The sequence below is a fragment of the Antedon mediterranea genome, chromosome 7 (assembly GCF_964355755.1).
Source record: "Antedon mediterranea chromosome 7, ecAntMedi1.1, whole genome shotgun sequence".
In the NCBI taxonomy this organism is placed as follows: domain Eukaryota; kingdom Metazoa; phylum Echinodermata; class Crinoidea; order Comatulida; family Antedonidae; genus Antedon; species Antedon mediterranea.
Genome location: NC_092676.1, coordinates 24,237,926 through 24,262,251, shown reverse-complemented (window position 1 = coordinate 24,262,251; position 24,326 = coordinate 24,237,926). Strand labels below are relative to the sequence as shown.

The 24,326-nt window shown below is 35.7% G+C and overlaps 6 protein-coding genes and 1 long non-coding RNA gene across 7 annotated transcripts in view; 6 read left to right on the top strand and 1 right to left on the bottom strand.

Annotated features, from left to right (window-relative positions):
* The first annotated feature begins 448 nt into the window (after positions 1–448).
* Positions 449–4,036, top strand: LOC140055094 (uncharacterized). The gene is made up of 5 exons (XM_072100304.1): positions 449–1,334; positions 1,578–1,918; positions 2,161–2,355; positions 2,734–2,873; positions 3,122–4,036. Exons 1-5 carry the CDS (start codon positions 777–779, stop codon positions 3,619–3,621), a joined length of 1,734 nt encoding a protein of 577 aa, XP_071956405.1. The 5' UTR covers positions 449–776; the 3' UTR covers positions 3,622–4,036.
* A 335-nt stretch (positions 4,037–4,371) lies between these two features.
* Positions 4,372–13,421, bottom strand: LOC140055093 (DNA topoisomerase 3-beta-1-like). Its single transcript, XM_072100303.1, has 17 exons — positions 13,332–13,421; positions 12,785–12,957; positions 12,457–12,609; positions 11,787–11,906; positions 11,225–11,392; positions 10,748–10,882; positions 10,285–10,397; positions 9,966–10,166; positions 9,428–9,511; positions 8,969–9,089; positions 8,067–8,249; positions 7,747–7,956; positions 7,396–7,613; positions 6,917–7,100; positions 6,589–6,788; positions 6,139–6,247; positions 4,372–5,973 (listed from the first exon to the last, which is right to left on the bottom strand). The coding sequence occupies exons 2-17, from the start codon at positions 12,941–12,943 to the stop codon at positions 5,740–5,742; spliced, it is 2,592 nt and encodes an 863-aa protein (XP_071956404.1). The 5' UTR covers positions 12,944–12,957; positions 13,332–13,421; the 3' UTR covers positions 4,372–5,739.
* A 238-nt stretch (positions 13,422–13,659) lies between these two features.
* Positions 13,660–15,129, top strand: LOC140055116 (uncharacterized). The gene is made up of 4 exons (XM_072100328.1): positions 13,660–13,835; positions 14,342–14,591; positions 14,694–14,766; positions 14,898–15,129. The coding sequence occupies exons 1-4, from the start codon at positions 13,727–13,729 to the stop codon at positions 15,060–15,062; spliced, it is 597 nt and encodes a 198-aa protein (XP_071956429.1). The 5' UTR covers positions 13,660–13,726; the 3' UTR covers positions 15,063–15,129.
* Positions 15,130–15,629: 500 nt separating this feature from the next.
* On the top strand, positions 15,630–16,838 carry LOC140055282 (uncharacterized). The gene is made up of 3 exons (XM_072100580.1): positions 15,630–15,899; positions 16,244–16,379; positions 16,609–16,838. Exons 1-3 carry the CDS (start codon positions 15,665–15,667, stop codon positions 16,721–16,723), a joined length of 486 nt encoding a protein of 161 aa, XP_071956681.1. The 5' UTR covers positions 15,630–15,664; the 3' UTR covers positions 16,724–16,838.
* An 814-nt stretch (positions 16,839–17,652) lies between these two features.
* Positions 17,653–19,257, top strand: LOC140055279 (uncharacterized). Its single transcript, XR_011846650.1, has 3 exons — positions 17,653–17,831; positions 18,174–18,306; positions 19,057–19,257. It is a non-coding gene; the product is annotated as an uncharacterized lncRNA (long non-coding RNA).
* Positions 19,258–19,903: 646 nt separating this feature from the next.
* LOC140055184 (uncharacterized) lies at positions 19,904–21,062 on the top strand. Its single transcript, XM_072100429.1, has 3 exons — positions 19,904–20,161; positions 20,375–20,510; positions 20,821–21,062. The coding sequence occupies exons 1-3, from the start codon at positions 19,954–19,956 to the stop codon at positions 20,945–20,947; spliced, it is 471 nt and encodes a 156-aa protein (XP_071956530.1). The 5' UTR covers positions 19,904–19,953; the 3' UTR covers positions 20,948–21,062.
* Positions 21,063–22,860: 1,798 nt separating this feature from the next.
* Positions 22,861–24,326, top strand: part of LOC140054653 (soluble guanylate cyclase 88E-like) — a 42,825-nt gene continuing 41,359 nt past the window's right edge. The window contains exon 1 of the mRNA XM_072099727.1: positions 22,861–23,419. Within this exon, the coding sequence (XP_071955828.1) occupies positions 22,984–23,419 (436 nt within the window). The 5' untranslated portion in view covers positions 22,861–22,983. The remainder of the gene's footprint in view (positions 23,420–24,326) is intronic.

The following is a 24,326-nucleotide window of genomic DNA, read 5'->3' as shown; positions in this document are numbered from 1 at the left end:
AGATATGGTCTCCCAAAACAAAAATGAAAATTAATTAAATCAGACTCTGAATAGGTTATTTTGTAGTTTTAATAGAGTAAATCTCTTTCATTGGAAAACAAATGTTTTCACTTATAAAATGAGAAAATAAATGGTTAAATTCAAAATTACATTGACTGGCAGCCAATTTGAATATTTTTTGCTTTAGGCCTATTAAAGTTTTTTCAAGTAAATCGTTTTTTCGATCCAATTTATTAGTCAAAGTGGATGACGATTAATGTGACATTAAAATGGAATTTTCAAAAAAAATATTGTAAGAATTTTTGTTTTGTTTTGGTGGTGGAAGCTGCCCTGGATACGACCACGCCTACCGCGGCATCTTGTGCAGCACTGAGCTTGGAGCTAAACTTACTCAACTGTTAAGTAGAAGTGCGCATGCTTTGTTGTTACAATCGTTGTCTCCACGGGAGATTGAGTTTCAAAATGGTGTTTCCCAACGTATTTTGAATACACATATTAGCCTCATTATAATAACTATATAGGTTTCTCGCTTCATTCAACGAAAACAATACCAGCGACAAACAAAACCAACCACTAAAAGCGTCAGAGGTCGTGGTAACAATAGGTATTGTGATGCAAGGAGCATTGAATTTGTCATCGTTCTGGAATCTATAGTATATATAGACTTATACCAGCCAGTACAACCGTTCGATTGGGAGCGAACACTGAAGGCATTTTACCATCTTTACTATCATCTGTTTATGTTTGATGGTCGCGCAAACGTATTATAAATAGTTATGTCTTTAATAAACTGTTATCTCGCTATTGCGATAATAACGCTAACGATTACAAAGAAGACCGATTCAGCTGATACAAAGGTTTTGATTCTTGGAGCTGGAGCGTCGGGTCTCAACGCCGCTCAGACTTTACATTACAAGGGCGAGAATGACTTCATCATTTTGGAGGCGGAGGATTATTACGGTGGCAGAGTTCATAACGAACGTATACTGGATGAAGTTGTAGAGATGGGTGCCAACTGGATACACCCAGTTGGATCAAAGCTTGAAGAACTTGCTAAAGCAATTGATATGAATACCAGGCGATCTGATTTTGAAGACCTCATAGCTCTGACGGATAAAGGCGCGGATGTGACCGACGACTATAAACTTGCGCTTGAAAGATTTGATGATAAATTAAATGATGTTATCACTTTGGGCGAGAAATACATAAAAGATGATGAGGCGGATATTTCTTTATCACTAGGCCTCCGAAACATAGGATGGAAAGCGAAGACACCAGAAGAAATCCTTGCCGAGTGGTTTAGGGTTGATTTTGATTTGGCAGATGGACCTGAGGTATATATCATGAAAATCATCATCAAATTTATGATGAAAAATAATATGCATTAATTATCTATGCAAAAATGAAATAATTACTTGGCTGTGATAAACATTATTTAAAAGGATCTCCCATTCACCGAACGTCTTTCAACAACAAACAATTTACAAACCTACCCTGACCTTTTATGACCTCATAATTAATTTCTTGATCAACCCTGATGCTGTTATAGCACTTTAACTACAGTAATTTTTTTTCAGCGTGCATCTCTCTTGGCATATGCAGCAGACAAATTATATGTTGAAGAAAAAGAAGATCCAGTGGTTGAGGATAACTTCAACAGTAACAGTCTATATGAGGAATACAGAGAAAGAACCGATCTTGTTCTAGTCAAAGAAAATGATCCTTACAACTATCGTAACCGGGATGACGATTGGGAAAATAATAACTGGAGTAATTGGTACGATGACTACCGCCGCCGTAGACGCCGTCGTCGTCAGACAGTCGGCAAGAACCAGCAAGAACAGTTTGTGATTGATCGACAAGGGTACAAATCAATCTTCAATAGAACGATGTCTTTCTTGCTAAAGACAGACCAGAGGTTTTTTATAAAACTTTTCAATTCTATATTTTAAATGTATTTACTTATTGTTTGGTTTCAGTGTCATTTTATTCATTTAACGTTCCATCACCAGTTTTTCCCTCTTTTATTAATTTTGGATCATTGTATTAGTTTTAAAAAAAATATTTGTGTAAGGTGAACCCATATACATGATTCAACAAAGTAAAATTATTGAACGAATTGCAGGGTTTGTTTAATAAACATTTTATTTTGGTTTTCAGGGACAACATCCGCTTTAATAAAGTAGTAGAAAGGATTGACTACTCTGATAGTAATGAAGTGACTGTGTACTGTACTGATGGCACAAGATACACTGCAGAGTATGTCCTTGTAACATTCAGTCTGGGTGTGCTCCAAAGTGATCTGATTCAGTTTGATCCACCGTTGCCAGCATGGAAGACAGATTACTGGAACAGGTAAGGACAACACCAGTGAAAGCTGGTGTGGATTCAGAGTTTGCTGGTGAGGAGGAGATTCTCTAGAGAAAAAGAGAGATACATATGTGATTTTCATGCGTGTAGAGATATTAAGCAAAAAGAAGCATCTCAAACGAAAGTTCGGTCTTCTATAACATACGTACAGTATGTCTAGGGAAAGACCACTAGGTTGGTCATGAACAACCTTTTACAGCCGTAGCCACCAGTACGGTTGACAACACAGTGGCTTGAACAGAGATTGTTCCCTTTACTTGCAAAAACCGCACCACTTAATTCCTTGTGGCTACATCACTGTCTCTTCATGTTTATACAGAACAGTCACATTAAAATGTTCCCACTTTCTTTTTTTAATGACAGATTTGAAATGGCAGCCTACAGTAAAATCTTCATGAACTTTCAAGATGACAAGTTCTGGGGCAATACGGAGTGGATAGCAAATGTGGATAATAATCGTAAACAAGGCCAATGGCCTCTGTTTTTGAATTTCGCTCATGAAGGTAAGGGAATAATGCATTTTTCTTATTAAGTTAAGATAAACAAAACATAGAAAAATGGCAATAAATACAGTCTTTTAAAAAAAATAAAAGGCTACAATAATTGCCACAAATTGCTTTACACAGACAGATTGAAAAAGCCAATTACAGTATTTCCCTTTTACATACACAAAATGGATTGTATGCTGTCTTCCATTCGGAGATATTGAAGATTGCTCCAAAGAAGTTGATAATTTAAATTGTTCTTTTAGATCTTTATCTTCAAGATACCCATTTGCTGATGGCAATAATAACTGGTGATGAGGCCCGTAGAGTTGAATCTTTGACGGTTGATGAAATAAAGAAAGAAGCCGAGGAAAACTTAGATGAGATGTACAATCGTTACACTGTTCCAAGACCACGAGCCATCATGGTGTCCAACTGGACACAGAACCCTTACACACTCGGTTCTTTCGCATTTTGGTCATATGGCACCGATCGTGGTTGCTTTGGGAAAATGGAATCGCGGGTAGATAAAGTATTCTTCGCTGGCGAGGCTACGAGTCTTAATAACACTGGAAATCTTCAAGGGGCGTTAGAAAGTGGAAAACGAGAAGGTCTTAAGATATACGATTGTTTACAGGGAGGTTCTTGTGGAAAATGGAACACTAAAACAAAGTGCGGATGTGGTAGTACGGCATCTGGCATATCCTTTGTATCTATTCACATCGTTGTACTATTTAGTGTACTATTTAATAAGATAATGAGTTAATAAGTTTAAAGGGTAGCTCTGGGAATAAAATATCTTTGCAAGAACATTGATCTAAATAATGTAACCCCACAATGTGAAGCAGAAGATTGTTGAAATAAGTTTCTTTTTTTATAACATTCCAAAAGAGTCCTTTTTTTAAAAAGGGGCTTATTTCATGAAGCTCATTCACTGCTGTTTGCAATGGTTTATATCTTATAATAAACAATAGATATTTTAAACTTGGAGCTATACACTTGACGGTTGGTGCAAGGTGAACCAAGGTGTTTGGTGGTCTGGTGTGCACCAGCCCTAACTTAAATAAACCAAAGTGTTGCATTTTATTTATCAGCAGCTAAATGAATTGTTTTCATCATCTTGATAAGTCTACTGTAGAGTTTGGTTCCCACCATTGACGCAATGGAAGCAAGTTGACCAATCACAAGCGACGGTTTAAATAATCCATCGCTTGTGATTGGTCAAATCAGTGGGAAACAAGCTTTACTACTGTATTTGCTAAAAAAGAAATCTTAATAATTAGTGTGCCTTCAAAGTATAGTAAATCTATAGTTTAGTTTAGGTCAATTTTAATACTTTGTAGGGAATGCAGTGATCACTGTTGCAATACAACATTTTAAAGTATGAGGCTGAAATTTAATATTTTGATATTTAAAGCACAAATAATGTGTCGACACCTTGAATTTTAATAAACAACATTTTACGTATTTATAATACAAAAATATATTTTGACAAAACTAAGAAGCTTTTAATAGAAAAAAAAAGTTATGTCCTAATTTTAAATTTAAATAAACATTTTTAGGCTGTTGATTATGAAAGTTGTTTCTTATTTAAATGTAAGTCAACTAACCAGATAAAGTCCAGTGTGATAATTTTGATTAGAGGTTACTAGCTAGCAACTTTCCTCTCAGTTCAACCGATTCACACTTTCAGGCAATAGAAATCTAATGCGAATAGTGCAACCAATAGTTATCTTTATCACTGTTATCTACACTGGTAATTTTAAACATATTTTCTTGTATCATACTTTCATTTTTTACCATATTAAAGTGTACATTTCTTCGTGTAATTATGTATTAATTCATCCCAGTTTTTTTTTTTTTGTATAATTAAATTTTTTTCTAGACTTGCTAGAATTAGAAATAAATAACTGGCTGTACCTCCTAAAAAACAATTGTAGTCTAATTTTTAATTAATTTTTTTAAAACAATAATCCAGTATTAATATTTTATAAATTTAGATTTGTTGAGGCTGAACAGTTCTTTTTAAAAATAGAATGTGTGAAACAATGTGTTTTTTGAGCGGATTAAAAACTTTCTTTAGATGTAATTAAATTGTCGTTTTTTTTTTTATGCTTAGACAAATTTACAACATTTAGAGGGCATTTAGGGCACAAAGGTAGCATTAAATAGTAAAATAATAATAAATGTCTGCAATATTTAATATTTAAGTTAAATACAAAAGAACAGTCAATCTCAATATTCTTTATTAAATGAATACATTCATTATTTGTTTTATACTTCGCTACCCAGGCCTAGACATTTTTGTGCAGGCTTACTGCCACCAGCCTTCCTTAGCTACACAAACATTTAAAAAAAGTAGGCCTGCAATTTTTTTCATGCGCAAGAAAATGTATATAGCAGATACCATTTTTCTGAAGCTCTGTTTACACTACCAAACTAGTTCGAAAAAATGTGTGATTGGTAGTGATATGACATCATAATGTCCATGTATAAGCCGTTAATTTTCCCTCCCCCTCTGCACATGAAACATTTCTGCATGATACACAATATGGCAGATTATTTAAAATTCTATAGCTGTATACAATACTACTAGTTTTAGCTTTCTAAGCATAAGTACATTTTTACATTCATAAAATAAATATTGGTATATTCATAAGTTTATCTGTATACAGATGCGATACAAAAACTTGTAACGATAGTATGATGTACAAATTAATAACATGATCACAGTTTCATTGAAATCTGCTAAATGAAACTTCTTCAAGAAAGTATTCAAGCATTTGATCTGTTGTTTACAAACTAAACATTTGGAACATATAAAATCAAATACCTATAATTGTATATTATTAATATACTGCTAAAATGTTGTGAACAATTATTTTCAAAAATCTAATTTATCTCTACCCCCTCTACCTTTTCCTCTTCCACGTCGTCCACCACCACCACCACCTCTACCTCGTCCACCTCCCCCTCCACGTGATCCTCCCCTGCCACCACGATTTGAACTAACAGGTCTCGCTGCCTGATGGAATGTTTTGATAAGAGATGAGAAGATAGGATCACAGAAGGCACAGCCTGAATGGTGTGTTTCTTCCCCTTCCAGAGGGGTCTTGGCCTAGTGTAAAGAAAATCCATTCATGATTTAATAGTAAAGCTCTAACACCAGAAAACACAAATTGACTTTGCAGTGTTGGAAAAATAAAATGGCTACATACTATACAATCCTTACAACGCAATTAGAAAATGTAACTTTCCCTCTAGTACAATACTATACACTTACCTTGTTAAACTCCACTGACATAATGGCAGCGCTACAATTTTCACATCGACTGTCGGCGACTAGCGATATCTTGTGAGCATCAGTGAAAAGACGAACCATGAACGAGCACCTGTACCAATATACATCAATAAATTGTTATGCTGTAGGGTCTTTCACTCCCGTTTCAGCACGGTTCTGGTCCAACACCGGCAAATCAAATTGCACGTAAATGTTCCATTTTCATCAACTGCGCGCATTTTGATTTAATGCATTGCCACATGGAGCAATGTGAAAGCGAACCATTGCCATTCGCTTTGATTTGCAGTGCTGGCACAGGTGTGAAAAGCCCTTTATACAATATTGGCGGATTGAGTGCTATGGTTAAACTTATAGACCAATGATCTGAAGATATATTTTATTTAAAAATTGAGATTGATTTTGGATTGAAAAGCAAAATTGATTTAAACCTACCTGTTACATGCCATTTTCCACTTGGGAGCAGAGTTGACATCCAAGACCAATAAACCAAACTCGCATTCTCCACACTTGGCCACACCAGTCTTTGTCAATGAGTGAGGGCAGGTGGGATGTGTACAGTCATTGCATCCACTACCCTTCTTCATGCCTTGGAATGGAGGATGACTGTAGCAGTATGGACATAGTGGATAATTCTGAAAAGAACAAACAACATAGTAAATAGGATCTTTCACACCTTTTCCGGCTTCAATTTCACAATGCAGATATGTGCCAATAAAAAGAACACACAGAGAAAATATGATCACAGAGGTATGAGCTTTACCTTGCCAGACTTGGTTCCTGCAGAATACATAACCAGTTCAAAATCATCCAATGGGCATTTGATCTCTTTATAAAGTTTGATCACACCGTTGTGTGGTAGACTGTAAGTTTCATTACATGTGGCACAGTGAAGACGACTGGGCTTAGCTTGAATGTACTTCATGTAACGATGGCATTTTCCACATCTGAAAAGACATATAAGACATTAAAAAATCAAGAGTATGTCAATGTTTCGGTTGTTACATGCTAGTCTTTTGTGGAGTAATGCTAGGCAAGTATATTCAGCACAACTTTATTTCGTCTAGGAATACTCCAGAAGACAAAAATATAGATGTACAAGTTTTTTTTTTTTTTTAAATGAGGCAGTGTGGTGCAGACACGTAACTGATTTCAGCGCATCTGACAGGCTACATCCTTGAACCCATGTTATAAAAAGGTATATCACGTCAAATCAAAAGTAAAAAAATGAAATACCGTTACCTTGAAAGAGGTTTTCCAGACGCAGCAAGTGGTGAAAATGAAACTTCAAACAGCTCATCCATGTCTTTGATCTGCTCCACAAAGTAACTAAACTTTCGCTGGAAGATACCAAGGGTATGGTCAAGCACCGAGTTAAAATCGGCCTTACCAGCTGCGATCAGATTGAGTTGTTGTTCAACTGCTGATCGCATGGTTGGAAGAGACAAGTCTGGGTCGATCTGAAATTTTTTCAAATTTATATTTCAAATTTACTCAGTTTTGTGGTTATTTTTTATACAAAATTCATTTTTACAGAGATGCATATATTTTTATCTAGACTATACAGAAATGCATAATGAAAATTAAACTTACCTTCTGGTAACCGTGTACCAAAACTATACCAAGATCTGTCGGTTTTAACTTCCTACCAGCACCCACAGTGACATAGTTACGTTGACAGATATTGTTAATGTGAACCGGTATACTGGCATCGGTGCCAATTCCATGCTTCTCCATCAAGGTGATTAGTTCGCTCTCTGTTAGGTAATCAGGAGGTGAGGTTTGTTTCTCAACAAGTTTAACCTGAAAAGAAAAAGATGCTGGGTTAGAAATTCTGTTCATAAATTAAAATTAAAATTAGGTGCAAAAAGTTGAGGATTGGACATTAGAGTGTATATATATAATACATTTACCTCTGTCACATTACAGATCTGTCCTTCTTGGAAGTCTGGCAAGTTCTCTTCACTGGGTATCTGTTGCCAATGCATCACGGAGGTGTAGCCAAGGTCGATCAATGTCTTACCGGTACATGTGAAACTCTCAGCTCCTACAGACAGCTTAGCTGTTGTCTGTAAGTACTTGCAGTCATAGCTTATCTATAGAATATAAACAGAATTATTGTAGTTGTGTGCTGGTAACAGGGTATATACCAAAGTATATTTATTTAAATTTATATATAGGCCTACGTTTTCATTGTGCAATTGGGACTAGACCATTTAAGGTGTTTACCACCTGTTGGTCTTATCCTTCACAAATGTGTATTGTTCTGTATAATATCCATATTAGTGAGTTATATAAATAAAATAATAAATATGTTGTAATCTTTAAACATATTTTATTGGTGTCAGGGCAGGTAGGACTGTAAGGTAAGAGAAACCTTAGATTTTGTATGTAAAAGTTCTTTACAATTTGTAAAGAACTGTTGCAATAGGCACAATATTTTATTTCAAGTCAGACAAATATAGCCTTTATTTGATAGGCATACAGCAGGATAAATCCTTTGGAGCATCTGTATTTAGGGAACACCTCTAATTAAAGGACACTTTCCTGTGAAATGAATAAGGAGTAATATACGGTCAACCCCTATTAAGGGGACACTTTGTTGGGTTTTACTGTATATAAGCTACAGTTTCAAACTTTATGCGACAAAAAATGTGTTGTACCCAAATATGTACATGATGTCATATCAGTACCATATTTGGGCACATCACACTTTTTGTTGTCAAATTAGTTTGATAGTGTAGACAGAGCTTAAGTATAAAGGCAGATTGGTTGAGGGGGAATTAAATCTACAGCACTGCCAATCTGTACCTACAGTGCCAATAAAATGCCTTGTGATGTAATCATACAATCTCCATGCCTCTCCTCCAATCTCACTCTCAGTTGCTGATCGCATTGGTGTGATAGGAGGATGATCTCCTGCATCATGACCCTTCCTGGAAAACAAACAAATACATTCTTTTTTTTAAAGCTCTGTCTACACTATCGAACTAGTTTGACAAAAAAAAGTGTGATGTGCTTATGGTAGTGATATGCCCAAATATGATAGTGATATGACATCGTCATGTCCATATATGGGCACATTACATGTTTGATAGTGTAGACAGAACTTTATTGTATATAAGTTTCTGCATATGCCACTTTAGTACAGTAATATTACTGCATGCATGTGCAGATTATTTCTGATCGGTTACGGACTGTTAATACAAAACAAAGGGATATTATACTGTTGTACTGTGCTACAGTACTTGTATTTATACAGTCAGATCATTACCTTGCTTTGTTAATACCCTTTTTAAGTAGTTCTTTCACATCATCGCCCCAGCTGGAGCTATGCTGCTGTTGTTTCAGTGTGCCTCTGCAAAAACAAATTTGAATATTTAATTTGATGATATAGATGCAAAATCCTCTGGTTTGCTAATTTATACAATAAAACTTTCAAGGATAAAAACACAGAAAAATGTAAACATATTTTTACTGTGGTCACTCTTTGATTAATTGAAGACACAAGTTAATTAAGGTACTAAGTGAGGTTTAATGAGATCAGATTTAATACGTTCACTGTTGGCTAACTGAACAGTATGTGAAATAACACAAGTCACTGTAAACCAAGGAGTTATTGTATCTAAACTAATTCATTTCATTTATTTCATCTTTTATAAATAATATAAATCACAAGGTACATAGCACTTTAGGGGGTATTCTTGTAGAATAGATAAGAATAAGATAATAATCTTCTCTCTTCAAGGCACAGAACACATGGGTGGCCTACTCTCTAGGGCTTATTTAATACACATCGTTCTAAAACTCACTTGAGGTCAAATTGCTCTGGGTAGTGTGTTGTCTCCGTACGTGGGTAGCTGATATAGCCTTGTATGTACAGTCTCTCCGCAATCTGCATTGTGTGTTGAGGGCTCATGCTAAGACCTGAACTAGCCACTCTTAGCATTTCAACCGTGTTTAAAGCAAGAGGGCGTTGTTTAGACTTTTCTTTTTTGGTAACACTCATCACCCTGGAAAATTAAGGTTGTTATGATATCCGCATCATTGTTTGAATTTGGCTTAGTTGGCGAAGCTATTAACAACTTGTTGATAGGCATGTTTTATTATATTGTTTTTACTAATACATACTTTGCTGTTTCAGAATTCTTAACCATATTCAAAAACATCTGTGCAACTTCCTTATCAAACAAGCGAACTCTCTCCCAGTCTAAGTTCAACTTCCGTCCGCTTGGATGCTTTGCCTAATACATATTTAAACAGAAGATATAGGCTACAATTAGGTTGATAGTGTTTGAATAAAACATTAAAATTAAGATATTATAGACATAAAAAAAAATTATTTTTATTAATTTTTTTTTAATATGCCATTTTAAGGTCAGATAATAGTTTTTAACTTGAACCAAAATCTTGACCGGAAAACAATATTTGTTAAATTTAACAGTTTCTTTTGTCATTTTATAAGTGAAACCATTATTTTTGTCCATTTTTTTTCAATAACTTGATTAAAACTACAACTTATTCAAAGTCTGATTTTATTAATCTTCATTTTTCCTATTTTTGGGGGACAATACAATTTACCTGAACAATTTACCTGAACTTGAAGAACCCAGTATAACTCCGGTTTAAATGACTGGATCTGATCATGACGGTTTACACAGAATCCCAGCGTTGGCGTCTGACAGGGTCCATAAGAGATCAAGTTACTATCCAGATTACCATACTTCCCCTACAGGTAAAAATTTGAATTATGGAGGTCCTTAAAAATATAGTAGAACTTCAATTTAACATGGGTCTGTCTATCAAAACAGTGTGACAAAAAAGTATACAGTATGTGTCCAAATATGTTAGGGATATGATATATCCATGTATAAGCAAATCACATTTTTTTTGTCACATGAAGTTTGATAGTGTAGACAGAGCTTTAGGTGAGTAGAGGTAAACTAATCATTTTAAAAGGTGTAAATTTCAATACACTTTCACTTCATGCTGTTTGTATTGTAGTCATGTTTAGTTAGTGGTGCTTTTGTATAATGCAATTTGCTCTCAAGGAGCTTAGCTATCTACTTACCTGAAAGAATTTAGTTTGAAAGCGCGTGAATGCACACCCGATGCGAAGGTCCAATTCCAGCCTAGCGTCTACGGACATTGCTTCGTTCCTGTTGGGTTCTCCTAAATTCCTCATTGCTCCTTTGATGTCACTATCAGTAATCGCACTGAATTTGGCTCTGAATACAGTCTACAGAAATGAAAAAAGTTTACAGTATTTAGAGAGCGGTATGGATCAATTATGTTAAGATTACCTTATTTATTTAGGCCTTTATTTTTTTTATCAAATAAAAGACCTGCCACATATACTGTATATACATTATTGTATTGTCACATTATTAACACATTTCTACTTGCAGTAGAATTTATTAACTTCCATGATTGACCAAGCATTTTGATACTGTATTTTATCACTTTTTTATACTAATTGTGTTGTATTTTTCAATATATAGGGAGAATTTATTTGATTATACATGTTATTGTCACCATACTATATTACACCCCAAAAAATTAATGTCTCTCTCGAACAAAAGCCCCACTAAAAACCTTCATTCGAATAAATAAGGTAAGTGTTATCTACTTACTTTTTCAGAAACTCTAGACCGATTCATATTAGGTTTTACTGCATTGATGACCTCAAAGCAAATGTTTTCACCCTCCTTGTCACAATCTAACCACAATACAAGGTAGTCAACTCCATGCCCCTATTTAACAAACAAAACAAGATATTGCTCACTATTACTATTAGCAAAAATTCCATAGTAATGTCAAAGAGATGTTCTTTTAAAACAAACATAATGGTTTATTTTATAATGTTGTTGACTGATGGAATGCTATCCTAACTTTATTGAACTTAAATATATATTGTCCCCTGAAGTTGTTGTTGTTGTTTAATATGCCATTGTAATGTCACAAAATAGTTAATCACTTTGACCAAAAATTGGATTTAAAGGGAGGATTGGTGGCAAACTCATTATGGTTGTTAGACAAGAGGACCAGTTTACTGGTCACAGAATATGGGCCTATAACTAAAAATGAGGTACAAATAAACGATCTTGTTTACATTTAGTCCAGGTGTGAAAAGTTGTGAAAAGTTGTGAAGAGATTATTGATATTTTGCACTCAGGTTTTATTTAAATTTTAACTGGCCAAGCAGACTTTATATTTGACTATTTAACTGGTCCGCCACGCATTTAAATGCCCATTGGCCAGCGGACCAGTGTTATTGCGAACGCTGTACTGTACTAAACTTACTTCTCTGGAAAGAAACTTTGGCATATGCAAATTTGGGTTGGCTTCTTTTTTCTCCGTTTCTGCCTCGAAGAGTTCAACAGGATCAACTCGGTCCCAGTTGTTGTATTGCGGTTGAAAATCTAGTCCTAGAACATGTCCACACACCGAGGTCATCTGAAATTTGAAGACATATATATTTTAAATTGTTACATAATATTTGTTGCTGTTATCATTACATATTGGGTAGAGTTTTAGACCAATGCAATTTTACCGTAAGACTATAGTCTATTATGTTGAACAATTAAAACATTCATAATAGTTAATACTTTTTTGTGATGATGATACAAACCTTAAATTTGCAGTTTTCACCCTGGAATCTGCCCTCGTATTCATGAACAGAGCATGCTCCGTTGGATCCCTTACGGCTGCTCATGTTACCATTGGAGAGAATCTTGGCCAAGGAGTGTGCCAACTGTGGCTTCTCAGCTACCATCAGTGCCACCTTCATGATGAAAGCATTAGCTGAAAAAAATAACACAATGAATTAAATTTGGGTAATATTTTTATTATTAAGAAATAACGGTGAGGTGAGAAAATCTATTGGAGAATGAAAAATAAGAATGATAACCTAGGCAGGCCTACATCATAACATCTTGAAACCACCAAGTACTCACTTCGCTATCTAGGGCTAGCAGTGCCTAGCTAAGCCCTAGCCTAGGCTAGCCTAGGCTGCCTCACTCAGTTAGCCTACTAGGCCCTAGCTAGGCCTATTACTAAATCTAGGCCTAGAGGCCTAACTAGGCCTACTAAAATTACTTTTAAAAATACCAGTTATGATTCAGTAATCCTAATGAATAATATTTATAGATTATATAGAAACTAGATTTAGTTACTACCTGTACGATTATGTGATTAAACTATTGTTGTATTATGATTATCTAGGCTAGGCCTACGTACACACACAGTTCTCTCTCCTCTTGCCGGCCCCAGAGTTGTTCGGCGCAAGTTAAAATTGTGGAGCAGACGAGAATTCCTTTAAACTAACAAAAATAACAGAATAACATTATCTACAAATATTTTTATAAAAAATATCTATATATTATAATAATAATATAAAATATTGAAAAAAAAATATTTTTATATATCAGTATAGTATTTTTACTGTTTATATTTGATTAAAAATATAATTAACAAAATAAAGTAAATGACCGAGCATGTAATGGCACCGTCCATTGGTGTGTCGCGAATGCGTTTAAAGTTCATTTTTATAAATTGTTTTTAATACGGAACAATGGGTAAAGCACAAATCAATAATCGTCATAGAGGAAAAGGGACATTTCATGGATCATCATTAAATAGAAACAAATCATTTTGTAAAGTATTTGGAAATGTTCATGAAGGTAAATATTTATTTTAGTTCTGCTCATCAAGCTAGGCCTAGCCCGTGAAGTCTGGTTGATCGGTGCCGGAATGAAACGATTTGTCTGCCCGTGTTTCCTTATCCATACAAGCAAGGCTAAGACCTAGGCTCCAAGTTAATTGCTGTGTACTATGGTTTAGATTACGTCCATTCTAGTTTTGATTTGTACGAATTTATGATGCTACGTTTTACTGTACTGTAAAAATGTCGATACAATAAATAAAAGATAGGCTTGTAAATTGTTTAAATTATAATTTAATTATAATTATAATGAAAAAAAACGTGTTTAAGATTTGACCGATTACATACTCATTACTGTAGTTGCTTTTTTACTTATACAGTATTATACAGTATTATCCATTACTATTTATGAATTAATAGACCACCTATATATATGCCATTTTCAACAATATAACAATATTATTAGTATATTTTAGAAATGTAGAAACAATTAGCGATTTTTTAACTGTTTAATTTATTATAAAGGGCAAGGTTATGCAGATAAGAGGAAGCGGAAAATTATCAATCAATATAGGAAGATAAGAAAGCATATGCTGAAAGAGAAGAAAGAAACACCACCAATAATAAACATTCCGGAAACTGATAATAAAGAAATTGAGGAAATAGGGAAAAAATCTTTGCAGTTAAAGCAACAAAGCAAAGTAGAAAAACAAATAAAAGAAAAAAATGTGACGAAAGCCACCACAGGAAAACACATTGGAGATAAAGCAAAAAGGTTTGTATCATATTATATATATAATATTTTTTGCACCTTTGTTTAGACTAATAAATTAATTAATTAATGATGGATTTTAAACTCTTTTTGTACCCTCTACAGGAAGGTAACAAGGTATAGTAAAGTTGAGAAGGAATTTGAGCAGCAGAAACAAATGAAAGCAAAACAAGCACAGGTTAGTGTTAATAAAATTGAGATTTTTCACAAAATTCACTAATTTTGAGTGGAAATATCATGTAATATAGTGTTTTCTCTTTTACTCTGTGTTAAAAGTTATTAATATAAAACATGTTTTTATTTATTTAGGAAGCGCAAAAAATAAGGGAAGAAAAGAAAGCTGCTTTTGAAACGTACAAGTCAAAGAAACGAGCAAGACACAAGAAACTAAGTCAGAAATCTAAGAAGGGACAACCAATAATGAAGTACCATGTTGAACACTTATTAAAGAAGATAAAAAGTGACAAATTATGATTTCATAACTTACTAAACAGATAATTTATGTTAATTAAGATTTTCAATAAATGTATAAATATGGATACACATGACTCATACAATCATTTTAAAATGTCCAAGTCGCTATCAACCAATCACCAAAGCGTGGTTCCCACACTAAAGACATACCATAACCGTAAGTGCGGTATTGCGTATTCTAAAATAGGAACCAACGACGCCACAGTGCTGCAAACAACGCAGGTTTGATTTTCTTACGTTGAGTAGGTTGCATTACGTTGCGTCACCAGTGGTAACCAAGCTTTATGGAGGCTCTTATGTCGAAATGGAACTCAACTGAAAGGAACTAGTTTAGCACGAGAGCGCTTATGTCGACATTTTGAGCAACTAAACGGAATTGAAATTAGTCGTGGTTACATAAGCACGACGCGATTCATAGAAACCAGTATGCGCGAGCGCTTTTACGGTAAAATCGAACTGATCCCTCTAGTGCTCACGGTTACCATGCCAATACCGCACGCGTGACCCGATTCGAAGTTTTCAATTCGCCCGCGTGCTATTCATTATGGTGACGGTGCGTCGTAAGAAGAGAGCAAGCATTCGATCGCGCGTGGGTGGATAATATGCGATGCGATCATTTTGAAATATATTTTCTTTTGAGAGCACATGCTTTAATATTGTCCACAATGAATTTAACTGCAGTTTTGTTGTTCGTAACGTTATTGGTAGGAAGTTGTTCAGGACTGTTTCTTGGTGGTGGTCACGGTGGCGGTGGTGTTAAATCTTATAGAAAATATGCGGCGATGAGTTCAGGAGGAAGAGGAAGCATTGAGGCAATAGGACTACAAATGGCAAGAGGTATGAGCATTGAGCCGTTCGCCCGTCATCATTCACTTGATTACAATCAATTGTTTTACAAACTGGAAATGTTATGCTGATAAAGCTACCGAGGCCTGTCGTAGCCTAGCCTAGAGCTTATTAGGCCTACCGGGGAAACCTAGACCCTAGGCTAGTCTAGCTAGGACTAGCCTAACATTGTGTAGGTTCTTATTCTAAAACCTAACAATCAAATCTAAGAATTAGAAATCGCCATCCATTCTGCGGGCCCCACCCAGATATTAGGCCTATATTGCGGCCCCAGTTATTGTTGTTATAACTGAATAAAATGTGTATGAATGATGCTAATAATTGTTTTATGGCAGATCAAAGAAAAATAGATCAGACTTCAGCAAATTGCTGGTTGCGTCCGATTGGTAAAAGGTATCCACGAACACTATTCCAGCTTAGCTGCTCTGAGGATGGTGTAAATTATTTCGACAAACAATGTAGCGAAGACAGGTTTGTATATATTAGCAATATAAAACACGTCACGTGCACTCACGGCCTATAAAAAACAGTGCTGCAAACATGCATCGCATGTTTGATTTCACGCGCTGGATAGTGGGAAAACACAGTTATTGGAAGAGCATTGTTTTACGTTGCGTAGAATGCGTAGCTAGTGGGAACCAAGCTTGATAAAGATGAGGAAACTTTTTTAAACAGTTTATTTATCGTCCCCTTATTACAGGTGTTGGTGCCTGGACTCCGATGGCAACATGGTTGAAGAAGGAGGTCGAGATGGTGATGGATATCACTATAAAATAGCTGATGGATTGTCACTCAGGTGTCCCAAACGTTTTTAAAAATAAATGTAGCGTATATTTTTAACGCATCAATCTGTTCGTAATATTTATCTTGATGGAAACTTATAGAATGTTCAAAATTAGGCTCGGCATTTAATTTAAACAATGTGTGATAGGATGTGTCTTTATTCAATAAACTACATTGTATTATTATAGTTTCAAAAAAAAAATTAAAAAATAAACAATATGATTCAATAGTGTGGCCATTGTTCTGTTGTTTGTGAGAATGATATAAGCTTTTAAAACATTATGAGACATTATGTTGAACGTATTTTATTCTTCCTTATTGGTGCAATAACGGACCTACAATAGATATAAGAAAGCCAAAGATCTTAAAGCCTTCGGCTTAATATCACGTCCTCTCTGAAAGAAAGCCGAACACATACAAATAAAAACAGTTGAAAATCCCCGAGTTTCAGTATAAACATAATTATTCTTTAGCAGACAATCATTCAATTTTCAAATAAACTAAACCACGGAGACCTAGTAGTCCCGAACAAGGGACTCTCACGGCGGCTGAGGGCTAGTAGACGCCACATTCCGTGTTTCCGCAGCCAAAAATTAACCGATAAAATTAACCGATAAACTGCCTGTGGAAACGGGGTTTAATCGATTTCACTCGAGAAAAAATTTACCGATAATTATCTCATTCAAATCGGATAATTATCGGATAAATGTGATAATTTTAATTGACTTGAAAGACAAATTGTTGCATTGTGATTGGGCATGTGGTTGTTACTAATTTTGATTTGGCTGTGGAAACACGGCCAGACTAGCTACGTACGACGGGTCGTCTCAAAATCTTGCGCTATTCGACGCCCCACAAAAATGTATACGTACTTAAGATGTGCGTCTTAAGAATAATGATAAGCATGCGCACGCGCTTGTAATAATGCGATAGGAATTTGAATCAGACGCAGGCCTAAAATGTATCATTTTAAATTTAGATTTTCTTTAGAGCATTGCTGCTCAACCGAGATATTTAAACATTTTACAAAATGAATGTTATTACAGTTTCGTTGTTATTAATATTATTGGTAGGAAGTTGTTCGGGACGGGGATCACGAGAAGAACGGAGACAACGGGAAGGACGGCGGGGAGTAGGACGGTATGGTACTGGCTATGATTTTTATAGAAGGCCGGTTAAAATGAAGCCGGTTAAAATGAAGCCGGTCAAGGGAGAGGGACTCTTACTTAGTTAGCCTAGGCCTAGGCCTATAATCACAGCTTATTAAATATAATTGCCAGCAAGGATGCCTAAAACTATCCTTGTGACCCGCCTACCTAGCTAGGCCATGCCTACAGTAGTCATATATTGAAAAATTATTAAGGCTATGGCCTAGGCCTAGGCTATGCCTTTTATTTACAGTATTAGGAATGTTTAACATGATTAGTAATCACATGTCTCAAGCCTAATTCTAAGGCGATAGTACTTTTTTTTAAATATCAGAGCAACTTGAGAAAGATCAAACTTCTGCAAATTGCTGGCTGCGTCCGATTGGTGAAAAGTATCCACGAACACTATTCCAGCTTAGCTGCTCTGAGGATGGTGTAAATTATTTCGACAAACAATGTAGTGACAGGTTTGTAAGATTTAGCAAAGAAAGTATTGTCATTAAAAACTAGACTATAAGCTACGTCAACACTGCTCCTCGATTCGGTCCCACTAGGCCGGAGAAAACGACACACCATGAATTAAATCCATAATCACACAACACTAAAGCTTGGTTCCCACTAGCGACGCAAGGTAACGCAACCTACGCAACGTAAGAAAATGCCCTTCCAATAATTGTGTTTGCCCCCGCCAAACGATTTTTGCAGCACTGTTGCGTCGTCGGTTCCCACTTGTGTTTACGCCAATACGCCACCGCGTTGCGTTCTAGTGGGAACCACACCTTATAAGGCCTGTAGTTAGTGCGCAGTGTTGACGGTTGCCATTCTTAAACACTGCACCCATTTTTAAGCAGCCACCACCGGGTCATCGGAGCCGGATGCAATATGTCAAACTTCGCTTAAATATATGAGATTACACATGATTATCAGACACTGACATTTTCTGTGGTTTAGGGGAGGGTGGTGATAGGTTCGAATTTACTTCAATTCTACGCTGTATACTATATTTATTATATTTATTTCCTTTATTGCATCCAGTAAACAGTGATGAAGTTGACATAAATAAAGAAAAAAAAAACATAGTATAAAACAAACAAGTTACTAAAATATATCATAGCCCACAAATCAGTCTTTCAATGGCCATCACAAAGTGATGCGTGGTAACTCGATGTTTAATATCATAAATTGACTTTTCACTCCCGACGTATCATTACTTGTAGGTGTTGGTGCCTGGATACAGATGGCAACATGGTTGAAGAAGGAGGTCGAGATGGTGATGGATATCACTATAAAATAGCTGATGGATTGTCCCTTAGATGTCCCAAACAACCCAAACAACAGATGTACAGTAGCAGCATTATATCGTTAATATTGTTTTACAGTGTGTATTTTACAGTGTGTATAAACTACTTTCATTAAAATAAACAAATAAATAAAAGTATAGTATGTATTATAATGTGACCAGTGTTTTTTTCGATTAATGACTGCATGCAATGTTTCATTATTCCGATTGAGACAAGGAATATTATAAAGCTCTGTTTACACTATCAAACTAGTTTGACAAAAAAAGTGTGATGTACCCAAATATGGTAGTGATATGACATCGTCATATCCATATATGGGCACATCACATGTGATAGTTTTATAGTGTAGACAGAGCTTTAGACAAATACAATATTTTAAAAAAATTCTGGATTTCAATCAAAATTAACACCAACAAAATGTCACAGATGCTTGAACCAGAAAGAGAGGAAGTAGGGTAAGGGAACTATTGCATTTTGTATAGACGAGATATTCAAATGAAAACAATACTAGGCCTAGGGAGGCCTATGCCCATGAATTTAATTCCATTCCAAAGGATGAGAAACTAGTAATGCATTTTGGGGAGACATTGAGACAGATACATGTTTAGCTAGCTCATAGGTTCAACAAACACGTACAAAGATAGCGCCATTCCATACCCCCGCGTGTTATTGCCAAAGCGCACTTAATGCGCATCATTGATCGTAAGTATGTGCGCACGTGCGTGTATATACGCGATAGGAATTCGACTGTTTAGATGTTCTTTTAGTTGTGTACATGCTTAACACAGAGACATACCTAAATAATTTTACAAAATGAATTTAACTGCAGCTTTGTTGTTCGGAATGTTATTATTGGTAGCAAGTTGTTCAGGACGACGGTATGCCAGGCCTAAAAGTATTAAAGATCTGAAAGCATTTCGAAAATATGCTTTAGCCAACAAAAAACAAATCATCGCAAGAGGAGGACGGTTAAACTTACAAGATTTAGAGGCAATGGGCCTAGGAAAACAGGTGGCAAAAGGTAGTTTCTCTTTTTCATGTTGATTAACTGTCATTAAATTTCGAGAGCATTTATAGCAAAACCTAAGGCCTACGCTAGGCCTACTAGGTGTGCGCAATAGATTAGGGCATCGGATGCCTTATATGCCTAGGAGTAGCCTAGGCCTACTAGGCCTAGGCCTAAGCTTGGCCTACTAATTTATCATAACTACTAATCAAGCATTTTTAATGATAGAGCAAGTTGAGGAAGACAAGACTACAGTAAGTTGCTGGTTGCGTCCAATTGGTGAAAAGTATCCAGGCTCACTATTCCACCTTAACTGCACTGAAGATGGTATCCATTATTTCGACAAACAATGTAGCGAAGACAGGTAATAATTTACAATGCAAACATAAAATAATCATCATTACTACTACCACAATTAACAACTCACACGCACATAACATGCGCGTATGCTCAAGATCAAAATAAATTAAAAGTTAAATTGGAATCGCGTGCGCACAGTTTCTCTGCTATCTTTCTAATGCTTGGTTTCCACTAAAGTGAGTTGACCAATCACAAGCGATGTCCAAGTGGGAACCAATAGATTAATAAACAACTCACATGATCTGTTAATTCCTCTTATTTCGATTTAAAAGATTATTGGCAATTGATGTTTCAATATGAAATTTCCCCTTTAGGTGTTGGTGCCTGGATACAGATGGTTACAGAATTGAGGAAGGAGGTCCAGATGATGATGGATATCACTACAAAATAGCTGATGGGTTGTCACTTAAATGTCCAAGACACCGTATAAAATATGCATAATTGTCACCAATTATTAATCTAAACAATTTATAACAGAAAGTGTATTTAATAAACTATAATAATGTATTATATACTTTGACTAAAACAACAAATAAAATGACCAATTTATAAATTATGTTATGAGCAATTGTTATTTTGTTAAAGGGTCTTTCACACCTGTTCCGGCGGCACGGTTCCCGATCCGACGCCGGAAAATCAAATCAAACCAAACGTCAATGTTTCGTTTACTTCCTTACCGTTCCCACGCGACTGATGCGCCAATCGATAAGCGCGTAGCCGCGTGAAAACAAACCGATTTGATTTGCCGGCGCCGGACCAAAACCGTGCCGAAAAACATAACAGGTGTGTTTTGGCAAGCTTATTATGTCGACACGGAACTCACAACTACTTGCGCGATATATTATAATGTTTAAAAGATATTCAGCAAAGAGTTTATTTCGATTGAATATTTAACCGATGCAATTTTTAGATCCATTTTCCCCCGATGCAGTTCATTTCATCGCATGAAATCCAAAAACGTCGAATACGTAAAACGCGTCGCCATCAAAAACTTTCCGTCAGCTATTTCCAGGGCTGAACATACCGTACCATTGAACTGAACAAATCTAATTCCAATTTGGCAAATAAATCTGTCACAATCTGTAATTATACTTCAAATATTTGTTTTCGGACAATTTAGCAGCGATGTCGGCCCTGGTTATTCCGGATGGTAACGTGACTATGCGCACATAACCGACCAACTCCGTGATACCTTTTTCACCTGAATTATAAACAAAAACCTATTGTTAGATCCAATCAGCTGATTTTTTGTCTAGTCAGGTCCTGTCACCCTACTTTGTCAATGTTTCCTTTAGCAGTGTTTAGATAATTATAGATGTATTATAATTATTCTCTTTTTTTAGAGAAAGTTTATTCGAGGTGATAGAGATGCAGATAACCAGAAACTGACACAATTGTTGACGCGCGTTTGATGGACGCGCCCGATCCACGCTAATGACCGTGTGTTGTCACAGATTTGTCACCTCTCCCTCAGCGCCCTTTATTGAAATGATTTTGTTTGTATTTATTATGTGTAAACAAGGCAATCTAACAACAGGATGATGGCTGCGGAGATCAAAATGTTTATCTGTGGCTGCGACATGATCAGTTCCACGTCCCCAGACACTGCGGAAGATGTACCGTACATAGTACAGTGTTATTTGTCATGTCGTAGCCATAAATACATAGATAAAATACGAATTACGAGTTTCTATCTTGGCAAGGAGGTGAGCTCAGTGTCCTGTTGTTAAACTCTGTCTACACTATCAAACTAGTTTGACAAAAGAAGTGTGATGTGCCCAAATATGGTAGTGATATTCCCAATTATGGTAGTGTTATGACATCATGCATCATGTCCATATATGGGCACATCCATTTTTTTTTGTCACATAAAGTTTGATAGTGTGGCATGGACAGAACTTTAGATAGCATAGGTGAAAACAAGACTTTAATCCCATCCATTTGGCCTAACAACTGGATATTTTTTAAACGGTAAATAAGTTATGACGGTGAAATTTGGAAAAAAAGAAAAAATATATATCAACAATGTTACCTTGCATAATATTTTCGGTATATTTTGTACAGAATTTCTTAAAAAATTATTTTAAAGATTAATTATTGCAATATTGCATGTATGTAAAATGTGACAGCGCCATCACTAGTGCAAATGCATTATCCTTTTTGAGTTACTCTATACATAAAAAGGAACTAGGACGAGATAATTTATCAAAAGAAATAGACGCACACTTGACAAACACACATTCTTTCTAGATCTCGTCGTTCAGAGAAAATTAATTGTATTTATTTATCTCAATTGGCGAGTGAGTTTCGCGAGAACACAACTGTTAAAATTTTAATCGCAATGGTGAGTGGGCTTTAGCAAAAAATAATAATCAGGAGTCAAACGATTGTGACCCGTGACTGTTGACGGAAAAAGGCTTCCAAGTAGAAAGGAAGAAACTTTGCGGTCTTCTGTTGACTGGTAGTAGCTTGCAATCATGTACGGAGTGCTTATTGAGAATATTTGCGAGAGAATAAAATGGAACTATGGAGAAGCAGCCTGGTTAGCAATACGTGACAAGGCGCAAATTAGTGAGTACACATTTGTAACTCATCGGATTTATAGCGAAAGTATAATACCACGTATTGCGCGCGTTGCGTCCGAGGTAATCGGCTGTTCTATCAATGATTTTATGGATATGTGTGGAACGTCTTTCGTTGAGTTTGTTAGTAGGTATGAGTATGGACCACTACTAAGATGTCTTGGAAGAAACTTGAGGGATTTTATCAATGGTTTAGACAACCTTCATGAGTATATGCGATTTACCTATCCCAAATTAAAACCACCTAGTTTTTTCTGTACCGAGGAAACGTCATCGGGACTGATACTACACTATCGGACCAGGCGAGAGGGGTTTATGTACTATGTAAAGGGTAAGTAGATAATTTTCATTTTTTAAATCAAACAAATAGGCTAGGAACAATCTCAGTGACATCACTAGACCAAATCTGACGCTCGCGTTCAAATCATGATAAAAACACACGCGCGCGTTCAGATAATGATAAAAACACACACGCGCGTTCAGTCATGATAAAAAATACACGCGCGCATTTTGTATCGCTTCGTGGTGGTAACATTGGCGACATGTTTGAATTTACCTTATTTTACAAAATCAATAAACGTGATCACTGTCAAGTGTAACAATCAAAATCGGAACATTAATGTCAAGTTATATTTACATCACTTGGCTACTCAGCGCGCGTGTAATACAAATTATTCGATTAGTTACGTTCGCCGTATTAGTTAATTTATTGAGGGTATGAACTGCATTGCGTATGGTATAATTTTTTATGAATAAAACGTGATAAATTTGAAAAACCGGAAGGTAATAAAATCACCACCATTTTGATCTATAAACAGATTCGATGGAAACCGAACAGCATAGGAACTGTTATAATCGCATTACAATTACAATTCCATATGGTAGTACTATATTTAAAAAACATGATTTCGTTTTGAGAACATTGAACAACGATTTTAACAACCCTTGAATAGGCTAGTTGAACCACAGGGGAATTAGTTTTAATATGTAATTCATCCTGCTTGAACATTAGGCATATATATATATATATATATATATATAAATATAAACATTTTTGCAGTGGATAATCATTGATTAAGAATAATGGATTTCGAAGTAGACGTATTAACACCTGGCAAAAGCGCTATAGAGCAATGGTTTAAGTGCATGGTGATTTTTAGCATTTAAGGATTACCCTCCCCTCTTCCCTTCGTCTTTTTACGGACCTGTTTTATTATCCGGGGTCGCACACATCACTA

Excerpts from the sequence above, each read along its gene's own strand:
- LOC140055184 (XM_072100429.1), top strand. The coding sequence starts at position 19,954 with ATGAATTTAACTGCAGCTTTGTTGTTCGGAATGTTATTATTGGTAGCA. Across the intron at positions 20,162-20,374 it reads AGGAAAACAGGTGGCAAAAG|AGCAAGTTGAGGAAGACAAG; the intron begins GTAGTTTCTCTT and ends TTTTAATGATAG. Across the intron at positions 20,511-20,820 it reads AAACAATGTAGCGAAGACAG|GTGTTGGTGCCTGGATACAG; the intron begins GTAATAATTTAC and ends TTTCCCCTTTAG.
- LOC140055094 (XM_072100304.1), top strand. The coding sequence starts at position 777 with ATGTCTTTAATAAACTGTTATCTCGCTATTGCGATAATAACGCTAACG. Across the intron at positions 1,335-1,577 it reads ATTTGGCAGATGGACCTGAG|CGTGCATCTCTCTTGGCATA; the intron begins GTATATATCATG and ends ATTTTTTTTCAG. Across the intron at positions 1,919-2,160 it reads TTGCTAAAGACAGACCAGAG|GGACAACATCCGCTTTAATA; the intron begins GTTTTTTATAAA and ends TTTGGTTTTCAG.
- LOC140055093 (XM_072100303.1), bottom strand. The coding sequence starts at position 12,943 with ATGAAGGTGGCACTGATGGTAGCTGAGAAGCCACAGTTGGCACACTCC. Across the intron at positions 7,957-8,066 it reads AGATCTGTAATGTGACAGAG|GTTAAACTTGTTGAGAAACA; the intron begins GTAAATGTATTA and ends TTTTCTTTTCAG. Across the intron at positions 7,614-7,746 it reads TGGTACACGGTTACCAGAAG|ATCGACCCAGACTTGTCTCT; the intron begins GTAAGTTTAATT and ends AAAAAATTTCAG.
- LOC140055282 (XM_072100580.1), top strand. The coding sequence starts at position 15,665 with ATGCGATGCGATCATTTTGAAATATATTTTCTTTTGAGAGCACATGCT. Across the intron at positions 15,900-16,243 it reads AGGACTACAAATGGCAAGAG|ATCAAAGAAAAATAGATCAG; the intron begins GTATGAGCATTG and ends GTTTTATGGCAG. Across the intron at positions 16,380-16,608 it reads AAACAATGTAGCGAAGACAG|GTGTTGGTGCCTGGACTCCG; the intron begins GTTTGTATATAT and ends CCCTTATTACAG.
- LOC140055116 (XM_072100328.1), top strand. The coding sequence starts at position 13,727 with ATGGGTAAAGCACAAATCAATAATCGTCATAGAGGAAAAGGGACATTT. Across the intron at positions 13,836-14,341 it reads ATTTGGAAATGTTCATGAAG|GGCAAGGTTATGCAGATAAG; the intron begins GTAAATATTTAT and ends TTTATTATAAAG. Across the intron at positions 14,592-14,693 it reads ATTGGAGATAAAGCAAAAAG|GAAGGTAACAAGGTATAGTA; the intron begins GTTTGTATCATA and ends TACCCTCTACAG.